Here is a 26,039-nt window from a genome sequence, read left to right as displayed (position 1 = left end):
AAGAACTATCTTGAGAAGCTGTTAATTTACTCTCCTAGAAAAAAGACATGCAGTGGAAGAGGTATCCTTTAAAAGTATTCTTCAGACTGATGGAGCTATATATTCAATTGAAGAAACATCTACATTTGTAACATGGTTAGGAGTGAATGGCTATGATATTCTCAAAATAGTTCAATGAAATGTCCCAATTCTGTCTTTGTATTGTTAATCTTTTAATAAGTTGTATGCCTGTGTACTTAATTGATATTTTTTTAATCCATGAGAATAAGTATTTGCAAAAGAGGGAGCTTCTTGGGAAAAGATGTTTCTCTACTTTTAAAGTGGGGTGAGGGATCAATTAGTTGATTAATAAGAGATTTATTTCCATTAGAGAGGAAGTATCAGGACATATCCCTTGGTTACCTTAAGCCTAGTATGAGAATTATTAAGATAATGAGTTAAGGAGCAAATTGGAAGGTAGAGGTTTGTTGGGGTCAATTAGTATACTGTACACCCAAGGTCAGACTCCAATAGACTACCAGTGAGGTAATCCTTTAATCTGTTTCATTCTAATGAGGTTAAAATGTACAAATAATGGAACAGACTCCATAAGAAAAAAAAGGACTTGAGGATTTGGACAGATGTCTGGTAAAAAGCCCAAAAGGCTATAAAATTATTTAACAGGATATTTATTTATAGTTACGTCTTTTGGAGAGTTAGTGTAGCATAGTGGATCCAGGTACTGCCTTTGGAATCAAGAAAACTGAGGTCCAAGCCCTGTCTCCAAAAATGAATGACCATTGGCACATAAGTAAACCTTTTAGTATAATTGGGCACCTCTATCTTACTGACCAACTATCAATCTGCCCAGAGGAGAGGAAAGAGGGGGTTCCTTGCCTACAGCAATGCAGTCATTAATCCTGATACCCCATAACACATTTATTTCAGATAGCGTTTTTGTAAACCTCAGTCACGTCAGAAATCTTAAGACCTCAATTTCTAGTAAGAAGCTAATTTAATTTGTACATGTCTCAATTCAGTAAATATTTTATTTAGGATAGTATAAGAACATAGAGCAGACTTGAAAACCCAAGATTTATAGAAAGAACCTTGGGGCATCAGGAGATCTAAGTTCTTGTTTCTGAGTTCTGACATTAATTGTAGGATAAATCACTTTCTTCTGTGTCTTAGTTCTGCATCTTCTAGCTTTAATGATCCATGATCCAGAAAAATGAGGGATGGGGGGGCACTGCAAGTAATTGTATAATTGGCTATTTGGGTGCCACAGAAACATCTGTACAGTAAAATTCAGTAAGCACTGACATGCTGCAGATGTAAGAACGGAAACAAAGCAGTCTCCTGTCCCCAAGGAGCTTATACTCCACTGAGAGACCTTAAGAATACATATATACCCAGGGGCAGCCCCTTGACTATTTGACTAGTCCAAAGTCAAATAGCTTGTATCAGTGATGGAATGGCTAGAACTAAATGTCAGAAAATGCTGTTAAAGATAGTTTCTGGAGCGGCTAGGTGGTGCAGTGGATGGAGCACCTGCCCTGGAGTCAGGAGGACCTGAGTTCAAATCCGACCTCAGACACTTAAGAATTACCTAGCTGTGTGGCCTTGGGCAAGTCATTTAACCTCTTTGCCTTGCAAAAACCTAAAAAAAAAGCTAAGCAAAGGGATTTACTTTTCATCTAAACCGCGGAGGAAGCCTTGGATGAAGTATTGTCAGGGACAATAAAGCGCTTAAGGACGAGGCCCCGGGCCAGCCGGGGTGGGCCGGGAGAAGCCCGAGGCGCCGGCCCCTCCTCCGAGGCCTGCCTTCCTCACGTGGTGCTCCCTTCGCTTCCAGCCAATCAGCCTTCGGCGTCTCGTTCCGGACTCCGCGCATGTGCAGTGCGGCCCGGCCGCGCCGCGCCGGCTCCGGGCAGAGCCCGCTCCCAAGATGGCGGCTTCCTTGGGCGGGATGTTCGGCGCCCAGCCGCCCGGCCCCCCGCCGCCGCCTCCGCCCCCGGGCCCTCCGGGCAGCTCGGGCCAAGTCGCGCTGCTGCCGACGGCGGCCGGCGGCCCGAGGAGCTCCAGTAATACCTTAGTGGACGAGTTGGAAGCGTCTTTCGAGGTACCGCGCTTTCCGTTGCCGCCGCTCCCCTCGCGTCACCCCCGCAGCCCCGCGTCTTCGCCGCTCCGGCCTCTGCTCAGGGCCCGGCCCGCCGCCCCCGGCCCCCGGCGTAGCTGCTCGGGAAGCCGCGGCAGGCTGCGGGCCGTCCGGCGCCGGCCCAGAGGCTTCGTTAGTGGGGCCGCGGCGGGCACGCGGCGTCCAGGCCGTGTTGCTGCATGGCCGCAGGGGCGCGGCCGCGCCGCCGCCTTGACGCTGCGCTTTTTTTTAATTTTTAATTTTTTTTTTTTAGGTTTTTGCAAGGCAAACGGGGTTAAGCGGCCTGCGGGTCATTCTTAAGGGTCTGAGGCTGGATTTGAACTCGGGTCCTCCTGACTCCGGGGTCGCTGCTCTATCCACTGCGCCACCTAGCCGCCCCTGTTCTTTATTTCTTAAAGGAGTATTTTTTAATCCGAATTATTACGTTCTTAATAGTTTATTTTCCCTAATTACACGGAAAAGCAATTTTTTTTGCAAGGCGATGGGGTTAAGCGGCTTGCCCAAGGCCACACAGCTGGGTCCTTCTTAAGGGTCTGAGGCTGGATTTGAACTCAGGTCCTCCTGACTCCGGGGTCGCTGCTCTAGCCGCCCCTGTTCTTTATTTCTTAAAGGAGTATTTTTTAATCCGAATTATTACGTTCTTAATAGTTTATTTTTCCCTAATTACACGGAAAAGCAATTTTTTTTGCAAGGCGATGGGGTTAAGCGGCTTGCCCAAGGCCACACAGCTGGGTCCTTCTTAAGGGTCTGAGGCTGGATTTGAACTCAGGTCCTCCTGACTCCGGGGTCGCTGCTCTAGCCGCCCCTGTTCTTTATTTCTTAAAGGAGTATTTTTTAATCCGAATTATTACGTTCTTAATAGTTTATTTTTCCCTAATTACACGGAAAAGCAATGTTTTTTGCAGGGCGATGGGGTTAAGCGGCCTGCCCAAGGTCACACAGCTGGGTCCTTCTTAAGGGTCTGAGGCTGGATTTGAACTCGGGTCCTCCTGACTCCGGGGTCGCTGCTCTATCCACCGCCACCCAGCCGCCCCTATTTTTAATTTGTATTCAGAGGCACCGGCCCAAAGTCCACCATCGTCAAAGCAAACTTCTGTTTTGCCATTTTTATACTTGGTCATCTCTGAACTAACATCAAAGTAATGTCCATTTCACAAATTTCGGTACTTCATTGAGACGTCAAGCATATGAACCCCGGGGGGGGCAGTTAGGTGGCACAGTGGATGGAGCATCCGCCCTGGAATCAGGAGGACCTGAGTTCAAATCCGGCCTCAGACACTTAATAATTAACTAACTGTGTGTCCTTGGGCAAGTCACTTAACCCCATTGCCTTGCAAAAAACTAAAAAAAAATAGGAACCCTTATTTTCTTAACCCTTAATCAGTTTGATGATTCCATTGGGGGAGTGATTTTCACTTCCGATAGCAAGTCTCAAAGAACTACAGATCTTACTTGCTTGCTTGATCACAGGAAGCTTCACTCTTATTTTTTCCTTGGTATATTGAGAAGAGAATTCTGAGGAAGGAGAACACTGCTGGCACGGCAGATAGCCAGGAATGTTGAGAAGATTCAAGGACTGGTACAGGTAGACTTTAGAGAATATAGAACAATAAAGTATAAAAAAAGACTGAAAAGGGAGAAGGAGGTGAGGTTATGAAAGACTTTAAAAGCCAAACTCAGGATTTTATATTTGATCCTGGAGATGAGGAACCGCCAGAGTTTATCAAATGCCAAGACTTGAACTTTAGAAGATCACTCTGGCAGCTGCGTGGGAATTGGATTAGAGTTGAGGCACATATCACCAGCAGGTGGTGAACGCTATCAGAAGAGAAAAGGGAACACCTATGAAAGATGATATAAAGGCTGCAAGACTATACCTTGCAAACAATTGGATGCAGGGGGTGAGGAGGATTCCAGGATAACATGTAACCTTTGAATCTGGTTGACCTGGAGAATAGAGTTGCCCTCAACAGTAAAAAATAAAGAGAAAAAGAGAGTTTGTTGGAAAGATATTAAATTCTGTTTTAGATGTGTTGAATTTAAATTGTTTACAGGACATCCACTTTGAAACGTTGAATAGGCAAGAAATTAGGTCTTGATATATAGATCTGAGAATCATCTTTGATTTTTTGGATTTATAGTGACAGGAAATGTGCCTATCTTTTGTTCTTGACATGGTATCTAATAAAAGTGTTGCTTCTTAATTATTATAATAGAAATTTTAGGTAAAGTGGTTCATCTAATTTGGGTATCAAAGTGGTAGATTCTGCAAAACTTTTTGGGGCAGTTTGTAAAAGCTGATCTTGATTTGATTTTTATGCTTTAAGAATTCAGACTGAAACTCATTTTAATTTTATCTAGAGCTTCCTATAGTTTTTCCAGGAAAAATCAATGACACTTATGAATTTTACCTGACGTTCTTTATAGAATCAAATTAGTTAATAAATATCTTCATTGACATGGAGCTTTGCTGGATACCTTTAGAAATTAAAGATTCTCAAGGAATTTGTGAATTATTTTCATGCCATAAAGCCCAAATGCTTTGTTATTATTTTTAAAGTAAACCATGAAGAACTTTTATTTTTATTGGTTAAGCTTTTTTTGTTGCCTTTGAATTTTGTAGGCTTGCTTTGCTTCCCTGGTGAGCCAGGACTATGTCAATGGTACTGATCAGGAGGAAATCCGAACTGGTAAGAACTTAATTTTTGTTTTTAAAAATGATTGTTTTTGATCAGTTATCTCCATCATTCTTGATCCATTCATTTAAATCATTTGTTGTCACTTCTTCTTGAATAAGTTATTCTTTTTGGGAATAAGATTTGTATAGATGACACAGTAGCTCAACCTCAGTTCAGTTCAATTTGGATCATACATTTAGAGTTGGAAGGGACACAAGAGGTCATCTGGTTTTACCTACTTAATTGACAGATGAGGAAACTGAGGAACAGAGAATATGATTGACTTGCTCCAGTTCACACAGTCATTAGTGGCTGAGGCTGGAATTCAGAACCAGATTCTCTTGACTTCACATATAGCACCTTTTCCATTGTACCATTCTGCCTCTTATCATTTGATATTTGGCCTTTTTTGTTGTGTTTAAGTAAAATTTTGTTTTAAAAGCAGGATCTTTAAAACATTTTCCAAGTCAGTTCAGATTTTTTTCACTGAAAAATGTGTTCTGAAATAATGTTCTAAGATTAGTTAGTGGCAAATCATCAGTAATTTACTCTATGCTTTCATAATGCCTTTTTACATAATAGATCAAATTCACATCATGTTACTCTTCTTTGAAAGAAGGAAATTCCTCTATTGCATATGGATCAATATGGAGGCCAGATTGTTTCAGGAGTCAGAAGATCTGGGTAATAGTTCTAGCTCTGCCATTTAGTCTTTGAACATGGACAGGTCATTTTGCTCTTTGAGTTTCACTGTCCTCATCTATAAATCAATCATGTTAAATAGATTGATTTCTCAAATTCCTTCTCTAAAATTCTGTACTTCCATGATATAGGCTAGTTTCTACAGATGGACCATCACATGGCCTTTCTTTGCCTCATTTTGCTCATCTCTAAGTACAAGTGACAGAAATATAAGCACATGTACAAACAGTTACATCTGCAGGTGAGATACAGGTATGCCTCACCTAATATCATTATTACTTGAGATCGTTTTATAGGACTACTTCTGTAGGAACGATGCTGATGTTTCAGTGCTGCTTGATTATAATACAATTACTTCATTGAGAAACATTATATTGAAAACATTACACTGAGTTATGCCTCTTTTGGGAAAGGTAGTCAGTGAGAATTACAGAAATAAATGGAATAGCCCTTAGATGAACAAAGTGAATTTTTTGTAAACGTAAAGGGGGAAGATGATTGCTTTGCCAGAATTCAGTGGTAGGGATGGCACAAAGACGTGATGTTGTATTTGGCAGATAGCAAAGAGACTGCTTTTGGCTGCAGTGAAGAGCACAGAGCAAGTGTTTGTGTAGTAGAAGTAAAACCAGGGGGCAAAATGACCTGTTGTGTTGGTAAAGACTCAAAAAATCAATGATGATGAGAAGGGGGTATGATTAATGGAAAGAGCTTTGAGGCATTTCTTTAATTTATATTCGTATAGCACTTTATCCACTATAATCCTGTGAGTTGCTTAATTAGCATTAATAATATTTGTCCTTCATCCTTGAAGAAGTGATGCCATGACAAGCACACAAATTGGATTTGAGTGAGGGGGGGTGTTGTGCTTGGTCACCAGCCTCACTTTTTCCTCTAGAGCCATTTGGGTCTAGTGGCCAGAAATGAAACAGAACAACTAGAGATGGCCCTAGATGCAAGGCAATCAGGGTTAAGTGACTTCCCCAAGGTCACACAGCTAGTTAAATGTCAAGTGTTTGAGGCCAGATTCAGACGTGGATCTTTCTGACTCCAAGGGTAGTGCTCTTACCACTGCACCACCCATCTACCCCCAAGTAGTAGTATTAATACCATTTTATAAAAGGAGAAGCTGAAGTGAAGTAATTTTTCTTAAGAGATAGAAATCAAATCAAAGTCTTTCCTAATTCCAGTTTTAGCATTCTTTCCATTCATGCAGTCTTTCTCATAGCCCTTACCTTAGAATAATATTTGATGGCCAGTATCATTCTTAACAAAATCATATAATTCCAAGCTTCTAGAGCAAGTAAAGTACTTAGACCTGTGCTTTAAGATATCGATTTTGCACCTAAATGGAAGGTACATTATAGATGAGAAAGACTGGAGTTAGGGTATCAGTTAAGCTTTTTATAGTAGACCAAGTGATGAGTAATGTAAGCTTGGACTTAGGCTGGTTGTGGTATGAGTAGAGAGGAGATGCATTCAAGAAATTTTGAGGAAGTAGACTAAACAAAAGAGCACCTGATTTCCTGGGAGGCAAGTGAGAGTAAAGAGTCTAGGATAATGAATCTGTGTGACTAGAGTAAAGGTAATTGCCTTAATAAAACTAAGATATTTGGAGTAGAGTCATCTTTATAGAGAAAGATAGGAATTCTATTTTGGACATGTTGAGCTAGAGACACCTACAGAACATCCAGTTAGAGATGTTGATTGAGCACTTGCAAGGCTGGAGATTGTAAACAAATGAGAACTGTATCTGTGGTTTGGAAAGTTGTTTGAATGGAGATGATGTTGAAACCATGGTGGTTGATGAAATCACAATAAAGTACAGAAAGAGGACAAACCATGTGTGGGGATAGGACATGCATAATGAACTTAAAATGGAAACACAAACAAGTCAGTAATTCAAGGAGATAATATTCAGAAAAGGGGAACACAGTAAGTCAGCAGTGTCAGATTCTGAAGGTTGAGAATGTGCCTAGGCTATTGAATTTAGCAAAACTAAGATCTTTAATAACATTGAAGAGAAGTCAAATTGTAGGGGTTTGAGAAGTGGGTGGAAAGTTAGAGAATGAATGTAATAAATGTACCCAGTTTCTTCTAACTTTGGCCAAGAAGGGGTGGAGAACTATGGAATAATAGCCTGAGGGGATGCTAGGGATCAAGGAAAAAATTTTAATAAGGATTGAGGAGATCTAGGAATGTTAGTGGAAGCAAATTAGGAGCTAGTATATAAAAAGAAAATAAAAATTAGGGTGATTAAGGTGATGAATGAAGAAGCAAGTGGATGAGGTGGGAGGGGAGGGATTCAAGGACACAATTAGAGGAGTTTGTTTTTGGCAAGAAGGGCAACTTCATCCTGAAAGTGGTAGAAAGAGAGAGAGATGAGAGGGTGTGATGCTGCTGGGTTGTTCTGAAGTATAAAATAGGAGAGGAAAGGAAAGATGAGTAGAGTAAGGACAGTAAAGGATGCCTTCATTTTCTTCAGTGAAATATGAGGAGATCTATTTGGGGAAGGGATGGTTGGCACCTGGGATATAGGAAGTGCTTAATAAAAGTTTGTTTATTAAGAAGAGATTTCAAACAGCAAGATTAGTCTAATTCCAGTGAGGACTCAGTGAAGACTGGATAGCCAGCATTTGGAGTAGATCCAAAGAACTGATTGATTCTCCATTAGCATTTAGCAACATAAGGCAGTTGGTAGGGGTCTGGAAAGAAACAAGAGCCAATAGGACAAGGAGTCAAGGGACTCAAGAACAGAGGATAATGTAAAATTGAATTGATTACCTAAAAGAGTGATACTTTGACAGGAGGAAAGGGCTAGAAAAGGGCTTGGGAAAGATGAATTGATCTGAGGTTGTAGTGAGGAAGTAGAAGGGCTTGAGGCACTGGAGGACTGGAAGGAAAGAGTGAGTTTGAGTTATGAATTATAAAGGTGGGTCATTTGTGGGTGATGAGATCAAGGTTGTAATTTTGTAGATCTGAGGTGGGAAAAAAAGTGAAGATCATTGGGGCTGAAAAGTTAGATGTGCTTAGCTGCAAAAGAATTGGAGTGGACATTAACATTCAAATTTGAGATGGAGAAAAAGATGGTACATGAGACCAGAACTTGAGATAGAAGGGAGATTGAAGACTTGGTTAGGTTATAGGTAAGGTTCATTTTAGTGCTCAATAATTAACATTAATGCAGACTATTTTAGCAGCACATTGAGATTAGAAAAATCAAATAATCCTGACTTCCTAGTTAAATGTTTTTCCAGTAGTCAATTTGAGTAGTCATTCATCACTGTATTTCTCTTACCTTGGGGATTTATGTTATTTCTGAATTTTAGGTGTTGATCAATGTATTCAGAAGTTTCTAGATGTTGCAAGACAAACAGAGTGCTTTTTCCTTCAGAAAAGATTGCATCTGTCTGTCCAAAAACCAGAGCAAGTTATCAAAGAGGTAATAAATTTAAATTTTCTTTATGTCTTATTTACTCAGATTTTAGCAAGAGTAAGTAAATACCCATCTAGATCCTATAGAATATACTTATCCAACCTTACTTCTACCCCCTAAAAAAAACTTGACCCCTTTTCAAGCCATCCAACAATGGAAAATTAAGCATATTTTATTACAGTTTTGAAATTTGACTCTTTTACAGATTTGTTGTGATTAAGACTTGATATCTTTGAAACTGAAGATTTTGGGTTTAAAATTGCCTTTATCTATGGAAATCTTGGAAATAGTTATTATCAAATAATAAAGACTGATTGGACTTATCATGCTATCTTTGTTCTGTCATTAGAGAAATGAGACAGATATAGAAGCTGGTGAAAAATGTCTGTGGGGAATGTTACTTACAAAACTGATCTATGGTCCTTGAGTATTACATCTTTTTTAGTTTTTGCAAGGCAGTGGGGTTAAGTGGCTTACCCAAGGCCACACAGCTAGGTAATTATTAAGTGTCTGAGGCCAGATTTGAACTCAGGTACTTCTGACTCCAGGGCCGGTGCTCTATCCACTGTGCCACCTAGCTGCCCTGAAGTATTACATCTTAATGAAAATATAAGTGAGATGGTCAGTGTAGTATGTTCTGTCATTTCTAATTGAAGTGATGTTATAATTTCATACCTTCAAAATAGATTAAAGTAAATGTTTTAAAAGTTAAATGTGAGTAGAGTAATGGTGGTATTTTATTAAAAACAAGTTTTAATCATCTTTATATCAGGGACATAGTCAAATACTAGATTGTGGTTTTTAAGTTACTGACCTCAGAGGATCAGAAAAATTTGGTTATATGTTAGTTATATGTTCTGTGGATATTTAGATAGTTATCCCTAAGAACCAAGTTGAATTTATCAAGAAGATTTCATGCCCCAAAAATCTCATTACTTTTTTTTTGTGATGTATCATTAAAAGTAATATATCAAGAGAATGTACAGACATTATATATCTGGATTTTAGCATGACATCTGGCAGTGGTTGAATAATAGAATAACCAGAATAAGAGAACTGATTGAATGCTAAACCCAAAAAGCAGAGATTAATATCAACCTGGAAGGTCTCAAATAGATTGCCATAGGGATTTGTTCTTGAAGTTATTCTCTTTACCATTATTGGTAATGACATAGATTGCATGTTTTTCAAGTGTACAGATGGCAAGAAACTGGGGGAACTAACAAGTTGTAAAGACCCCAAAATAGTTCACAAGGCCGGGATGATGGGATGACCTTATTTAGGTAAAATTCAAGAGGTATCATTTAAAGTCCTTTTCTAAAGTTCACCATGTGAGGCATGGCCAGACCCTGGCTTTAACTGTTGTAAAAGTCATCCTATGCAACCCCTTCATTTTATAAATGGAGTCTGGAGAGGGCGGGAGATTTGGCTCTACAGATAGTAAGTTTAAATTCAGGTCATCTTGATTTCAAAGCCTTTCCATTATGTTGATTTCCTCTGGTTTAGACTAGAGGATCTCAAAGGCCCCCCTCTTGAGCTCTAAATCTGATATTAAACTTAAGTTAATGTGTTCTTTGATAGGAATCAGTAGAGTTAACTAGGAAGCCAAAGCAGTCTTAAGCTGCATTTACAGAGGCAAACTTGTCAGACCACATAGAGACAACTGTCCTGTATAAAATTCAATCATTCTTAGAAAGAATAGTGTCCTTTGAGATCTTTCTGGCCTAAAGTTGGGTTATAGGAGTATGAGTGGGCCTGAGAACTGCCTTATGAGAATCTGCAAAGGAACATGGCAGGAGTGGTTGGTCTAAAGAAAAGAAGACTTAAGAGGAATATGAACGATGAGGGCTTTCATTTAGAAGAGGAAGTGGGGGTGGCTAGGTGGCATAGTGAATAGAGCACTGGCCCTGGAGTCAGGAGCACCTGAGTTCAAATCCGGCCTCAGACACTTAATAATTACCTAGCTGTGTGACCATGGGCAAGTCACTTTAACCCCATTTGCCTTGCAAAAAAAAAAAAGCTAAAAAAAGGAAGTGGACTGAATCTGCAGCAATAAGGAGCTATGGCTATATAATTTCAGAGAGAAATAGGTAGCTTTTTATTTGGAAAAACTTTTAAATGACAATTAGAGCTGCTCAGAACTAGAGTGGACTGCTGCTGAAGGATATCTTTGCTTCTGTTGCTAAAGAGCTTCAATTGCAGATTGTTCAGGGAATTTATAAAATTTACTTGTAGACTAGACTCAAGCATAAGGTCCTTGTCAACTCAAGATTTCATGGGTATTTCTCTAATTACTGAGTAATTCCATCTGATTGTTCAAAGAGCTGATTCAAACTTTCAAATGTAGAGGTCCAGAATTCAGTTATAGAACCGCTTTGTTCATTTCCTTCATTTTAGTTTTTCTCAGATAAGGTCTTAAGGGTAAGAACTTCATTTTCTTTCATTTTTTTTTTTGATAGGATGTCTCAGAGTTAAGAAATGAATTGCAGAGAAAAGAAGCATTGGTCCAGAAGCATGTGGCCAAGCTGAGGCACTGGCAGCAGGTCCTAGAAGAGATCAACATTCAGCACAAAAAGCCTGCAGACACACCACAAGGACCACTGGCGTACCTTGAGCAGGCTTCAGCTAATATCCCAGCTCCCATGAAGCAAACTTGACTTTCTGCTGACTCATTACAAACTAAGAATGTTCTTATTTGTAATTTTAATGGACTCTACAAAATATTGATGTTCAAAATATTTTGTTTAAAAAATTCAATTTTGTCAAATATTCTTTTTTTCTATGTAGAGTTTGTTAATGTGTATTTCTGTAAATTGTCTGAAATGCTTATTGTTTTGGTAAATGAAGATTAGCACTTTTTCCAAAACTTAGTCAGTTGCTTTATTATCACTTGGATGACTTTCCCTATGTTGGGGAAAGTGGGTTACTGGAGCAAAGGTTAAAGGATAATTAAATTGATGGTTTGGAATTTGTTCTCTAAAGAAATTGTTAAAATATCCCAACTAAAAATATTTTCTATTTGAAAAAATCCAGAGTCTTCTGTGTTTTAGTTAGATTTGAGATATATACTGAGTTCTCACATTTATTACAGCATATTTTTGACCTTTTGTTTGCAGTCAACTTAACCCTTTTTGCATAGTTATCCCTTTATTCAAGAATATAAATTTGAGTGTAGTCTGAGGGGAAGAAACCTAGTCTGGGAAGCAGATCTAGATCCAAGAACTGATTGAATGGTATAGTAAGTGTGTCCATGGCTGTCTCAGAGATACTTGATGTTTGTAAGTACCTTGGGGCACTTTGGGAAAAAAAGACATGTTTTATTACTAAGAACAAATTTAAAAAATCTTAAAATCCCAGGGTTATTGTGATTAGAAAGTATTAACACACAGTGATTGAGAGGTTAGTAAGCAGTCTCTCCTTGAGTAATGGGATATATTAAAATTACGATAGTGGGCATCACCTGCCTTTACTGGTAGGACTTTCAGAGGCTGCAGCCAAAAGAAAGGGCTGGCTTACCTTTTCCATGGGGCAAAAGAAAAATATGGGTGTCATGTCTCTTAAGGTATAGAAATAAAGCAGACCACCTTACCAGTGCCTATTCTGCATAATGAAAGGAAGAAAGAGAAAGTATTCTGCTTCTGAAGAAAACATGTCAGAATTCTGTGCGGTGACCAGCTCATTTTTTAAAATCTTCCCTGAATCTTTGTATGTGGACCTGTACATGAGAATTGTGCTGCTAAGTGGACCTCTGGAAGCAGAGAACACATTTTTTTCTTTTACATATAAATAGAAGCATTTTCTCCTGAAATGAAAAAACTTACTTTGTGTCACTTTCATAATGATCAACTCTCCATTCCCAGCCTCTGCCATGAATCCTGACAGCTTTTGACTGAAGAAGACATACATAACATACTTGACTTGTCGGTTGTTGGCTTTATTCAGAGCAAAGACTTAAAAATTGGCAGTACAGGAAGATTGTTATCTCAATAAGTAACACAGTACATAGAGTAAACAACATTTACTGGAATTAGTTTTATGGAGCACCATTTAGGCCAGCACCAGAGGGCTGAGGTTATTTTGTGTCATAAGAGTTGTGGGTCCTATCAAATCCCATAGCTCTGCCAGGTGCAAAGTGAATTTAATGAATAAACTAAGAGTTTGTAAAAACAAGTACATCTAATGCTATGAAATAGCCCACTGGTTCAAATGGGACTGTATTCACCCAAATCCGTTTATTTAAACTCATAGCGCTCTCCTTTAAGTCTACAGAAGTTCCATGCAGTGAGGCCACAATGAGATAAGTGGATCTAAAACCTTGATGCCTATCAGTTCCTATCAATGAAAATTCTTTTTATCCCTTTTGCAACTGATAACATATGCTCCACAATAGATACATTATCTTACAGAAAAGACATTTCAAGTCAAGTAACTTCTAAGTCAAATGTTTGCTTCTGGACAAAGAAAACCACACATAGCCAACTACACAATTCACAAGGATTGGCATTCTGTAAAGGTTGGTGAACACCAAAAATATGACAATAAAACCCATATGGAAAGTTTTCTTATGAGTGCTTTCTTGTTGACACAAATAGTTATGGTATTCAAGTAGAAAGGAAATTTATCTTTCCTTGATCTAAGAAACTCAGTGAACTCATTCTAGGATAGTAAGCTTAAAATTTCCTTAAGCTATGAGGTGTATACATAGCAAAAGTAACCTTTTGTTTTTCAGTCCATTCCGTAAATTGGACATTTTTTGAAGAAAAAAAAATCTTTCTTAAATGTATCTTTTAGGTTATGTTTAAAAGATCACTCTAAAATGAAAAGTATTTTGTAAACCATTCCTGATGCTGAGAACCTTGTTTTTGAACTTCTTTGGCTTGGGTTGTTTCATTGTCTTCAGTCCTGACAATGGAAACACAATATTTTTGGTTACTCATTAGTAATTTAATATTCATAAATATTTCTGCTTTGGAACGCAGTTTTTAAAGTCAGAAGATATATTCTGGGCAATATGGAGGTGCTATTGGTTAGACATGCAGCTTATAATTACGCTCCAAAATGAACACTAGGTAGGCATTCAAACCAAAGAATCAATACTCTGTCTACACTTTTAAATTCTAATATACGATTCACTGTATCATTAGTTCCCGGGACAGGACTACTCTTCCCTTCAGATAAAATCAATATTATTTGTAAATAAACATGGCATTGTAGAGAGCTGACCTAGGGGAGTCAGTTCTTCCTCTGACACATACTATTGTGACCATGGTCATTTAACCTCCATGTACCCCAGGCAACTCTCTAAGACTGGAATTTGCAGATGGCTTGCCAGTTTATGGTGGTGGAGGGAGTTTCCGTGTTAAATGTCCACACCAATGAAATCACAGATCAAGACCATTTCTCCCTTTCCCACTCCCCCCCCACAAAAAAAGGATGAACAAGTACAGTTTGAGTATTTGCAGGTTGTTCCACCTTTTGAACTTCAAATCTATTATTATTATGTACTATTCATCTTTGTCCTATTGTTCCAAGTAGCTCCATGGAAAAATTTAACCAGATATCTGCTTACCTTGTGGCAGTTTTAGCATCTGGAGATTTGACTGGTTGATGACCAGACCTAACACAGCTGGAACTTGGATCTAAGCTTGGTGATTTGGTTATTGGTGCAGCATTTCTCTTGGAACTCAAATCACCACTCAGTAAATTCTTTGCATAGGAGGCTAAGTTTGGCACACTGACAACCCGGCTGGGAACTTCCTCCATTTTCTTTTTCTGTTAATTTAAAGGAAGGGTTCATAAGGTATCTCACACTTGGAGGGTACTGTAGACATAAGCAGCAGAGAAAAAGTACCACTGTGGAATTTCAGAATGCCAAAGTCAAATTGCTCAGTATGTCCATGTTCTTCTGTTTATCAGGTCCCTAAAGGACAGGTTACATTTTATTCTATTTATGTGTTTTGAATTGTTCAGAATTAGTTAAGGGATTAAAGATGATAGAATTCCTCTGGCAAAGTAGTGGAAACCACTAGAATAACCCATCATTCCATCTACTATAGTATGTGAATGTAATGAAATGCTGTTGTGCCATAAGAAAGGAAGAATATGAAGGAGACAAGGGAAGCCATATCAAAAGATGCAGAGTGAAAAAAAGCAAAAGCAAAATGGCAATATACATGTTCATTATCAATGCAAATCTTCAACTGCTCTGCAACTTACACACTTTAGAGAACTGCCCGGAACACTTGGTTAAGTGACTTGTCATTCATAGCCAGTATGTGTCAGAGATGGAAACCTTTTGCTGTTATTCTGTTAAAATACCTGTTTTTAAAAGCTAAAATACCTTGCAGTTTCATGTTTAATCACTTAAAAGTTTTTGAATGTGAATATTGGTGGATGGTTACTGAATTTATGCTCCATATTATATGGATTTATGATACCCACCTTGAGTGAGTATGACAATGTATTCATTCATCTGGTCCTGTGTAATGAAATCCCCCTTGCAGGACCTACCTATCACACATGAGGCTTTCCTTCAGTTTTTTTAATGTTCTCCAAATAATGCACCACTTGTGCTGTCTAGTCGCTCTAACTGTCCCTACATGACCTCTCCTTGGTTCTTTCTGATAATATCTTGCTTTGATGATACTTTTTAAATCACTTTTTCTGTTGAGCTCTCTCTGGTAACATTCGTTCAACACCTACCTAACACCCACCGTATGCCTCTTCATTTTTCTTTACCCTTCTGATCCTTTATAGAGATTATAATATTCCATGAATCACAACCATTTATTATCACTAGGAGAATAAAACTGTTGAAATTACCACTTTTGTATCAAGGGACATTCTGAAGTGAAGTCCTGTGAAATTTCCCAAGTGAGTCTCATCTACTTTTCTATTCAGTTCTGGGCCCAACTTGACCATCTGCAGCATCAATCCAAGTACAGATGGACAGACTGACTACCCAAGTGCACGTCATATATACTACATGTTCTTGGTCCATTTAACTTTTCCTGTAGGTTGATTTCTTTTGAGTAACTTAATGGACCCTGATTGCTATGTTCTTTTCCAGTTCTAAATTTATGATTCTAAATTGCTATTTTAGCTAGGTACTATATTTAGGAAATTTTTTAATGTTTTAAAAAGAAAAAAACTTGTTCACCTTCATGGAGGGGGTCAAATAGCCTGGATGAGGATTGAAAGAAAAGGACCTATTCCGGTGAGAGAGGGTATTTGGGAATGCTGCACACTGAAATCTTCTTTCCTCCTGAAAAACAAATAAATATAAATGTCTCGATGCCTGCATATTTTTTTAAATATGCAGACTCATTTAAAAGAAAATGATTACCTGGTATCAAAATATTCCTTTAGGGAAGGGTAGGTTGGGGGAAGAAGAAGGATTCAGTAGAAATCAAGGACTGGATTTAGTTTCTTATTCATTTCTTTGTTTGAAGTTTCATTGATGATATTAACTTATTTCTAGCTAAGGAAAAGTTGTTCAGAGCTTAGATTTGCTGAGTACTCTTAGCTCAGGACAAAACTGGATTTGTTCTTGAAGTATATGGATTCAAATTCTGTGCTTGCTATTTTACTTTCTGTGTGATCATGGGACAAGTCATTTGATCCGCCTGGTTCTTAGTTTTCTTCTCTGTAAAATGAATACATTAGACCAGATACCCTCGAGTTCCACTCTAAGTCTTATGATCCTCAAGTGCTACCCTGGAAGACAATATGAAATCAACTTACAACTTCTGCAGAAGGAGGAGAAGAGAAAAAGACCTAAGCTGAATAGGGGGGAAAAAAAGGAAATTGTGGAGGTGATTTGGAGGGGTTTGTATGAGTAAGGAACAGAAACAGAAATTTCTGAAAAATGATCTCCAGGTCCAAGTTCAGAAACTTGTCTGGATTCTACTTCCCATTTCTGGGAGAGAAGGATGATGAAGAAGGGGCAGACTTTAAAGAGGATCAAGTTTTAAGGATCTGAAGAGGAAGATTCAAGAAGGAAGGACAAGAAGATAATTGGCAAGACAAGGACAAGTTAGAAAAGTTAAGTGGAACAACTGGAGAACAAAACTAACTGAAAGGCTAGGTAGATAGGTGAAGCAAGTTGGTAAAACAAAGATAGTGCAAGGAGGAAGAGGGAAGGGCAGGCATAGCTGTGGAATTGGTGATTTGGGAAAAGAGACTGGCTAGGATTGTCAAATTATTAGGTGATAATTGGCTGAAAGATTTAAGTGCCTGGGGATTAGTCATCCACATTCACAAGTAGTTCCCCCAAAGGGCTGAAAATAGCAAATCAGTATGGAAAGCAGGTGGCTTGCCTTGGAGATGCAATATTTATATTTCTACCACAATTGAGTGACATCTTTATTCCAAGTGATTCCTGTTGCCCTCCTAGAGGACAAGATGAAATGACTCAAGAAATAGCTCTCTAGGTGACAAGGAATAATGAGGTGTTCCTAAAGGAAACAGAGGCAAGGTTTCAATGGAGATAAAAGGAATCTGAGATGGAGGAGGGGAAACTTGACCTTTGACAGGAGATTGGAAAGTAGTGGGTTTTTTTTATTTTTTTATTTTTTTGCAAGGCAAACAGGGTTAAGTGGCTTGCTCAAGTCCACACAGCTAGGTAATTATTAAGTGTCTGAGACCAGATTTGAACCCAGGTACTCCTGACTCCAGGGCCGGTGCTTTATCCACTACACCACCTATCCGCCCTTTAGAGTAGTGTTTTATAGAGGAACAAAAGAAGGGAAAAGACAGTTGTAAACTTAGAGCCAAAAAACAAATTTGAGATGCTTTCTGAAGAGGGAGAGCTTTGAGGTTGAAGGAAGAGATATCTGACTGCTGTCCAAAGAATGAGGTGTAACAATCATGGGGCCTACCAGTCAAGAAGATCTGAATGCAAATCTAGCCTCAGATACTTAATGGTTGTATGATCCTAGGCAAGTCACTTAACCTCTACTTGCCTTAGCTGCCTAATCTGTAAAATAGAAACAATATCAATTACCTAGAAAGGTAAATTCATAAGAGATAAAATCCAAGAAAGTAGCCAGTAGTAAAACCTTTGGCTTTCAAATGTCTCCACACATATTTCCAAAGTTTAGAAAACAAGAAAAAAGAACTAGAATTATTACACTTATAGGTATTAATGAGGTGAAATCCAGGATTAAAATATGGCTATAAATGAATATGCCTTACTCAAAAGAAGTAAAATAGGTAAAAGGATAGGTTGGTTAGCATTGTATATGAGGAAGAGAGATTGCCATAAAGAAATCCAGGAACCAGGGTGGGAAGACTTGATGGAGAATATCTGGATGACCAATGAGGAATGATTTTGTCATTAGAATATACTATAAACCACTTGGACAGAAAGAGAAAATACATGAATTTGTGAACTAAAATCATGAGCCTGGCACAGAGACATAATATAGTCATGAAAATATAATTATCTAGACATCTACTGGAGCTGTCTATTAAAAGCTATGCAGCTAATAACTTGACTTGCCTTATTGATAACTACAAGTAGAAATGGATCCTTGTAGGCTGCATATTGACATATTAAGTCACAAATTAACATTATTGCTATTGTATCTTAATTTTTTTCAACATTTCCTAATTACTTTTTCATCTGTAATAGGAATCTGGGAGCATTTGTCACTTCTGTTTTAAAGGTGGAGGGAATGAATAAAGAGAAATTAAGTTCTGGTTCTGATTCTTATTAGCATTAGAAATGAACAGTTGTTGGGGGTAGAAATGATAGGTATCCTGAGAGGAAGTGATTTCTTCCCTCCTAGAGTTTGTGTAGAGGACAAGAACCTAGATATAGTCCACAAGTACCTTAGATTTTAGGATAGTAGATTTCAGAGGATAGGTAGTATTCTAGAGAGAGAGAGAGAGAGAGAGAGAGAGAGAGTCACCTCAGAATGGAAAGGAAATGCTCAAAAATGAAATCATGAAGACAAAAGGAAACCATTCCAGTAAGGAAGAAAAATGGAAATTGTCTGAAGAGACTATTGTGGATACAAAGGGGACTCTTCAATTGATTTACCTTAAAAAATATTCAGCCAATGGAAGCAAGACAGGCAACAGACTAAACACAAAGTGGCTTGATCCTATAAAAAATAGCATAAGAAGAAATGTGATCTGAGTTTAGGGTATTGGGAAGATAAATGATCACAGTGAATTTTTAATCTTATTCTATTGGTTTTCTCAAGCAAGTAGAACGACCTTTGCACTGAAAATGAAAAATGGCTACAGTCAACCTAGACAAAGAAGGAAATTGAGAGTAGCAAGTCATCTGGATCAGATAATTTTATCCTCAGATATGGAAAGGGTTGGCGGGTGTGATTCCAGAGCCACACTCTGTGGATGATCATTAAAGTACAGATGAGTCCTAGTTATTATATCACTATTTTTGAAAATTGGAGAGATACCCCAAAATTGAAAGACAAAATATCCAATTTTCAGAGAAAGAGAATTGCAAACTGCAAACTATTGGCCAATGACCTTGACTTTAATTTCTGAGATAATTTTATCATTAAAGATAGATTAAAGATCATTCAAGATATTGTTAGTAAACATCTAGAAAGGAAAGTGATTAGAAATATACATCATAGCTTTATTAAGAGATCTCTCAGGGAGCCAAGATGGCAGAGAGAAACCAGGAACTTCCCTTAGCTCTCCTGGGCTTCCCTCAGAAACAGCATTAATCAAGGGGTGATCTCTCATCTCCATATTGGTTGTCCCATATACTAAGAATTCCCCCTTCCTCACCTCCAGCTCTTTAGAAACATTAAGTCTCCTCTAGACAGCTCAAAGCACCACCTTCTAGTTGAAAGCCTGCTACTTCTATCTTCCAAAAATTATCTCATATTAGATTTAGATATAGCTATATTTGTACATGTTGATTCCTCTCACTGGACTGTAAGCTTCTTGAGGACAGGAACTGTTACATTTGTCTTTGAATACCCATGCCTGGAATAGCATCTGGCTTATAAAAATGCTGACTGATTTGATGTCATGTCACTAAGTGTGGCCCTAAAGAAGAGAAAAGAAAAGGTACCCACTTCTTTCCTCCACGAATTATTGGAGTATATAGGTATAGGTATATATTATTTTTTTTTGTTACAAGGAATGGCTGGCTCTGAGGAAGGAGGTGGATATATCTAGACATAAAAGTGAATTTTAAAAACATCTATAAGTATCAACAAAAATTTTTTAAGGGAGCAGCTAGGTGGCACAGTGGATAGAACACCAGCACTGGAGTCAGGAGGACCAGACTGAGTCCAGCCTCAGACACTTAATAATTACCTAGCTGTGTGACCTTGGGCAAGTCACTTACTCCCATTCCTTGCAAAAAACAAAATAAAAAACCTTTGAGAAATTAATCACAGGGTTAAGTTTGACTCTGAAGAAGAGCTGGGGGTGGGGGGAGCCAAAGGACAAACAAGTCCTACAATTTTTTTTGACCAGATTAAATAAATAAAAGGAATGCCATAGCTATGTCTCACATGCCATTCTTGTGGCTATAATGTGGAGATGTAAACTGAATGAAATAACAATTAAATGGATTAATGGCCTGATTCAGAGAGTTCTCTGGTCTACATTTTCCTGACTCAGAAAATGAAAAGGGTTGGCTGAGATAACCTCATCTAGCTCTAAATCTATAATCCTCTAAAGTGCTAAGAAGGAAGCCATCATTCTCCTGGGAAAAGTCAATCCTGAATGATATTTTTGGTCTCTATCCTAATGTACCCCAGAATTTTTCACTTTGGCACAGAAAACTCCAAATCCTTACTGTTAACTGTTTGATGATTTCTTCTCGTTCACTTAATCTGTTTTGCAAAATGCTTATAAGGTGTAAATCTTCTGGTCTGGATTCCCATTTCCGTAGTTTCTCTTCAGCATCTTTAAGGCTGTTTCAATCAAATAAACATAAGTAATTAGTATATAATTAGTTGTCTAATTAGATAACCAGCTATTGGATCATGTATATAATTAGTTGAGCCTGCATTTGACAAAAAAGAAAAGAGCAAGTAGAATAATTTTGTAGCTTTCGTTGTCCAGCCCTTTCTCTTTCTTTCTTTCTTTCTTTCTTTCTTTCTTTCTTTCTTTCTTTCTTTCTTTCTTTCTTTCTTTCTTTCTTTCTTAACCAAGGCAGTGGGGTTAAGTGACTTGCCCAAAGTCACACAGGTATGCAATTATTATGTGTCTGAGACTGGATTTGAACTCAGGTCCTCCTGACTTCAGGGCTGGTGTTCTATCCACTGTGCCACCTAGCTGCCCAGGCCAGCCCTTTCTGGACCAAAATAATAGCAGAAGCTGGAAAAAACTGGCTAAGCTAGGGAGGAACCTGAATATTCTGCTCAGCTCTCTTCTTCACTCAGTCAATTGTAGCAGTAATGCCTGGAACTGAGTCTCTTCTTTAGAAAATTGAGTACAATTCTGGTTGAAATTATTTAAGAAGAGAAGATTCTATATCTATATCTATATTCTATATCCCTAGGAGGGAGGGAAGGAGAGAGAAGGGGGGAGAGAGACAGAGACAGAAGAAGGAGAGAGAGAGAAGGAGAGACAGACACAGAGATAGGTGGAGAGGGGGAAAAATGGGGGGGGGGGGGAGAAAGGAGAGAAAGAGAGAGATAGAGACAGAGCCAGAACACAAGAGCCACAAGCCCCGGGTCCCAGATGTCAAGGAGACCTTGGTGACTGTGTAAGTGAACTGCACATGTTTTGTCCTAGGGATGCTGCTGACATCCGCTGGCCACAGGTCAGGGGTCAGCAGGCTTAGCAGATGATCCCCTCTTTGGAGCTAAAAGACACATACCCCGCCCCCCCTCCCCAGCCATGGGCAACCTAGCCTGGAAGGATCTTCACAAACATGGAAGTAAAGTTAAGAGGGTGATAATTTAGTGAACTTTCAAGGTTCCCTTGAAAAAGCTTTCACTAAGTGGTTTCTAGAGGATTCATTTTTATTGGGCATTCAAGGAACTGGACTTGAGTCAGAAGGTTTGGGATGTAATCCCAGCTTGGCTACTAACTTCCTGTGTAACCTTGGATCAGTCATTTCAAATCTCTGTTCCCTGATAAAAATGTCAGCCTAAATAGTTTCCAAGGTCCATTTCAGCAACAGGGGTCTAACTTAATAAGGCAAGACTTATTTTATATTTCTTCCATAAGTTTGAGTTAGCCAGTGTTGGGGAGAGAGACATAACTCAAAAGGTTCCCAGCCAATAAAAAAGAAAATGAGATTACATCTCCTTTACCTTCCCCAGAATGGGAATATAATCTCATAAACAGCATCATTTTAGACCCAGCAGCCCCCAGCTAACTTTAAGGCATAATAGCTTCATTTAAATCCCTTACTCCGTTTCCAGGGAGACGATCTTGTTCTGCAGGTGGGCCTGAGTGCTGCTGAAATCCGACACCATGCTTTGGATCTCTTTCCGATGATCTTGTTTCAAGGCATCCATCTCTTGTTTATGTTTGACTTGAAGATCTTCCTCCAGCATCCTTGCAACATGATATACAAGCATCATTTTTGCCCGGGCTTGGTGGGCTCTGTTACGTTTTACTGAGAAGGGTGAGGGTGGTATTCCTAGAGTCTACTTTAAACCTAAATTGTGATTTATTCCAATTCAGCGAGAGGGGATTGGGAGGTTGTTGCAAAAGGGGCTTTTATGTAGAGAAGAACTGTAGGAAATTAGATCTGGGGGCCTAAGATTGGGGAATCCTTAGTGGTACATAGAAGCTCTTACCCACCCCCACCCCACCCTCTGCAGTCCCTCCCATGTGTAGCCAAGTATACTTTGTTTAGGGAGAGAATTTCTGGCAATAGTCCCCATCTCCCCTCAATCTACTCACTGCCTGGCTGCTAAGAAGGGGAACCCACCATCCTATTTCCCCTCAAAGGATGAGAAAGGACTCTGCCTAGAATCCTATGGACTAAGGCCCATCCCTGAGAAATCTCAAAATTAGTGACTAAAAGCAAGTTTACCTACTTATTTTCTTTGTTTCCAAGCAACTCTACAACCCCAAAACAAACTTCATCTTTCCAGAATTGAACCTTCAACCCCACTCAGGGAGGTCAAGGTCAGAGATGAGGAAGAACGGTCTGATGTGAAGGAGTTACTTATTATATTGGACTGACCCTGACCCAGCCAAGTTGGGTGAAGACAGTTGGACTCTCCCTCCAACCCCCTAATTCTACCACCTAAGTCACTCTTCGCAACCCTTCTGACTCCAGGTAACAGAAACACAAATTGTAGGGCCACATACAGTTCCTGTATTTCCAACACTGGAATTTTCAAGCCAGAAAAGAAAGACCAACTGGCGGTTGTGTCCTACTAAATGTTTTCCTTGAGGAGGGGGACATCGCCCCCAAGCTTCAATGCCGGCTGAAAGAAACCTATAAAAAGGAAGAAATGGAGACCGACCTTCGCTGCTGCCTTTCCCTCTCCTGAAGCTGGATGGCCCCTTGTTTCTGCATTTCAGCCTCCGCGCTGAGCAGCTGCAAAGTCTCCTTCAGAAGTGAATTCTCATTCTTCAGACCAACCATCTCCCTCTGACACTTCTCCACTGCCCCAGTAAGAGAGTTGATCTGGCTCTGGCTGTTTCCTTCCTAAGAAGAAGGCTAGGTCATGTTACCTGGTAAAGGGCACTTTAGAACAAGCTTAGTGGTTGTAGCCCATCTAATACAATAGCTAAGAGCTAGCATTTATGTAGAGCCTTTATGTAAAGTTCTGCAAAACGTCGGCAAACTGTTGTATATCAGGTGATCCTCACAAGGACCCTGGGAGGGAAGGGCAATTATCTCATTTTACAGATAAGGAAACTGAGGTTAAGAGAGGGTAATCAACTTTCCCAGGATCACACAACTAACAAGTGGTAGGATTTAAACTATGGTTAGATCTCTGGACCAAGAGACAGGAAGATCAGAGTTCACAGACACTTACTAGCTAGGTGACCTTGGACAAGTCATTCTACTTGCCTCAGTTTTCTCATCTTTAAAAACAAAGATATTAATAACACCTACCTTCCAGGATCCTTGGGAGTATCAAATGAGAATCACTTAACACAGTGTCTGACCCAGAATAAACACCATATAAATGTTAGTTGTTTTTATTATAAATATTATTATTCCTGACTCCAAGTGCTACCACCTAGTTCCAACAGAGTCTGAGGGCAAAGATGACAAGTTCAATTGAGGATCCTTAAAAACAGAACTTCTTTTACAGTTTTGTTTTGTTTTTTTTTTCATCTTGTCAGTCAGCTAAACCTGACTCTAAAATGGTTAATGCTGTGCAGATTTTAGAGGATTAAATGTTTTGTACCCCTTAGGTCTGGACTTAACCTCCCTATCCCTCAGTTTCCATATCTGTTTTTGTTCAGTCATTTTCAGTTAGGTCTGACTCTTTGTGAGCCCCTTTGGGGTTTCTTGGCAAAGATACTAGAGTGGTTTTCCATGAACTTCTCCAATTCATTTTATAGATGAGGAAATCAAGGCAAACAGGGTTAAGCAACTTGCTCAGGGTCATACAGTTAGTATGTGTCTGAGATGTGATTTGAATTCAGGTCTTTCTGACTCCAGACCTAGGGTTCTATCTCCCTGCTGCCTAGCTGGCTGCCCTAATCAAACTCTATTTTACATTAGCTATGTTTAGACATGTCTTGTTTTCTCCTACTTGATTGTAAGTTTTATGAGGACAAGGGACTATGTCGGAAGCCTCTTTCCATTTCTCACAGATGGACACAAGGTTTTACACACAGTAGGTACTGCCTTAGAGTTTGCTGAATCCTGATTGCAGAAAACAGGACCCATATTGCTCTGGATTGGGGACAGCAGGTGTGGAATGCTGTAAATGTTCTCACATAGACATTCTGGAAGTCAGTTTTTCTTGTCTTTTCCCTTTGTTACAAAGGAAGGTTCAGTTGGAGGGTGATATATCAAGAAAAAACTTAAAAAGTAAAAGGCATCAATTTTTAAAAAACTTTGTTGAATTAATGAATGTTTTTCAATGAATATACCGTGATAGCAGTAAATATTACTTATTTTTCATTGAGGAGATGCTACAGGTATCCAAAAGGTCTCTCTCTGAGCATGGGAAACATTTAATATACACTGACTTATAATTGAATCTTCTCTTTGTTGATGCTCTGTGATCACATATGGCCATGGTCAGGTGGGTTTTAGGTAAGGCAGCAGAGTCTGTCCTGGAGTGATTTAGATCTTCACTCAGAATGGGGAAAGTGCGAGTCTGAACAAGAGGGTATTGGCCTATTTCCAAATGTGTTCAACAAGATAATATATGAGAAAATGTTTAAAGTACTAGAGAAATGTGAAATATTATTGCTTATTCCCCCAAAGTCAAATAGAAATGCTTTAGAAATTCCCTTGTTAGGGGGTGGCTAGGTGGCGCAGTGAATAGAGCACTAGCCTTGGAGTCAGGAGTACCTGGGTTCAAATCCAGCCTCAGACACTTAATAATTACCTAGCCGTGTGGCCTTGGGCAAGCCACTTAACCCCATTGCCTTGAAAAATCTAAAAAAAAAACAAAATTCCCCTGTTAACCCCATGCTTCCTGGTTTTTTATTAAAATCATGCAACTGAAATTATCCCCTTAAAGTCACATATCCAATGATCTTGTATCAGGGCCCATACTACTGGACCTCTCTTTAGTATGAGCAATCATAGTCAATGAGTCCTTCTTGGAATTCTCCTCAATATGATTCTATGTCACAAGATTTTCCTAACTAGTCTATTGCTTTCTAAATGTTGGTGTTCCTTAAAATTTTGGCTTTGTTATTCTCTTCCTTATCAATTTATGTTCTCTCTCAGGGAATTTCTTTAATTCTAATATCATGAACTATATGCTGCTAACTTTAAAATTAGTATTGGCAGCTCTAATCCATTGGCCATTTTATTTGCCTATACATCATTTTAATTTGATGTTTACTTCAAATTCACCAAAAATTCAACAAATTTAAAATCTTTTTTGCCAGTTCTTCTCAACCTCCCACATTTTCATCAGTGTTTTTATATCTCAGGATGAAAATCTTGGGGGTCTGAAGAAATCTTTGACTCTTCTATTTT

General features: G+C 38.9%; 2 protein-coding genes across 2 annotated transcripts in view; one reads left to right on the top strand and one right to left on the bottom strand.

Moving 5' to 3' along the window:
* The first annotated feature begins 1,874 nt into the window (after nt 1–1,874).
* Nucleotides 1,875–11,816, top strand: MED28 (mediator complex subunit 28). The gene is made up of 4 exons (XM_074229731.1): nt 1,875–2,101; nt 4,761–4,827; nt 8,844–8,956; nt 11,410–11,816. The coding sequence occupies exons 1-4, from the start codon at nt 1,928–1,930 to the stop codon at nt 11,605–11,607; spliced, it is 552 nt and encodes a 183-aa protein (XP_074085832.1). The 5' UTR covers nt 1,875–1,927; the 3' UTR covers nt 11,608–11,816.
* The window catches only part of FAM184B (family with sequence similarity 184 member B), a 136,806-nt gene continuing 122,492 nt past the window's right edge, over nt 11,726–26,039 (bottom strand). The window contains exons 12-17 of the mRNA XM_074229732.1: nt 23,383–23,567; nt 22,313–22,459; nt 20,745–20,862; nt 16,110–16,214; nt 14,520–14,722; nt 11,726–13,852 (exon numbers count right to left, since the gene is read on the bottom strand). Of these exons, the coding sequence (XP_074085833.1) occupies nt 13,762–13,852; nt 14,520–14,722; nt 16,110–16,214; nt 20,745–20,862; nt 22,313–22,459; nt 23,383–23,567 (849 nt within the window). The 3' untranslated portion in view covers nt 11,726–13,761. The remainder of the gene's footprint in view (nt 13,853–14,519; nt 14,723–16,109; nt 16,215–20,744; nt 20,863–22,312; nt 22,460–23,382; nt 23,568–26,039) is intronic.

The sequence above is a fragment of the Macrotis lagotis genome, chromosome 3 (assembly GCF_037893015.1).
Source record: "Macrotis lagotis isolate mMagLag1 chromosome 3, bilby.v1.9.chrom.fasta, whole genome shotgun sequence".
Lineage (NCBI taxonomy): Eukaryota > Metazoa > Chordata > Mammalia > Peramelemorphia > Peramelidae > Macrotis > Macrotis lagotis.
This window is presented reverse-complemented; position numbering and strand designations above follow the sequence as displayed.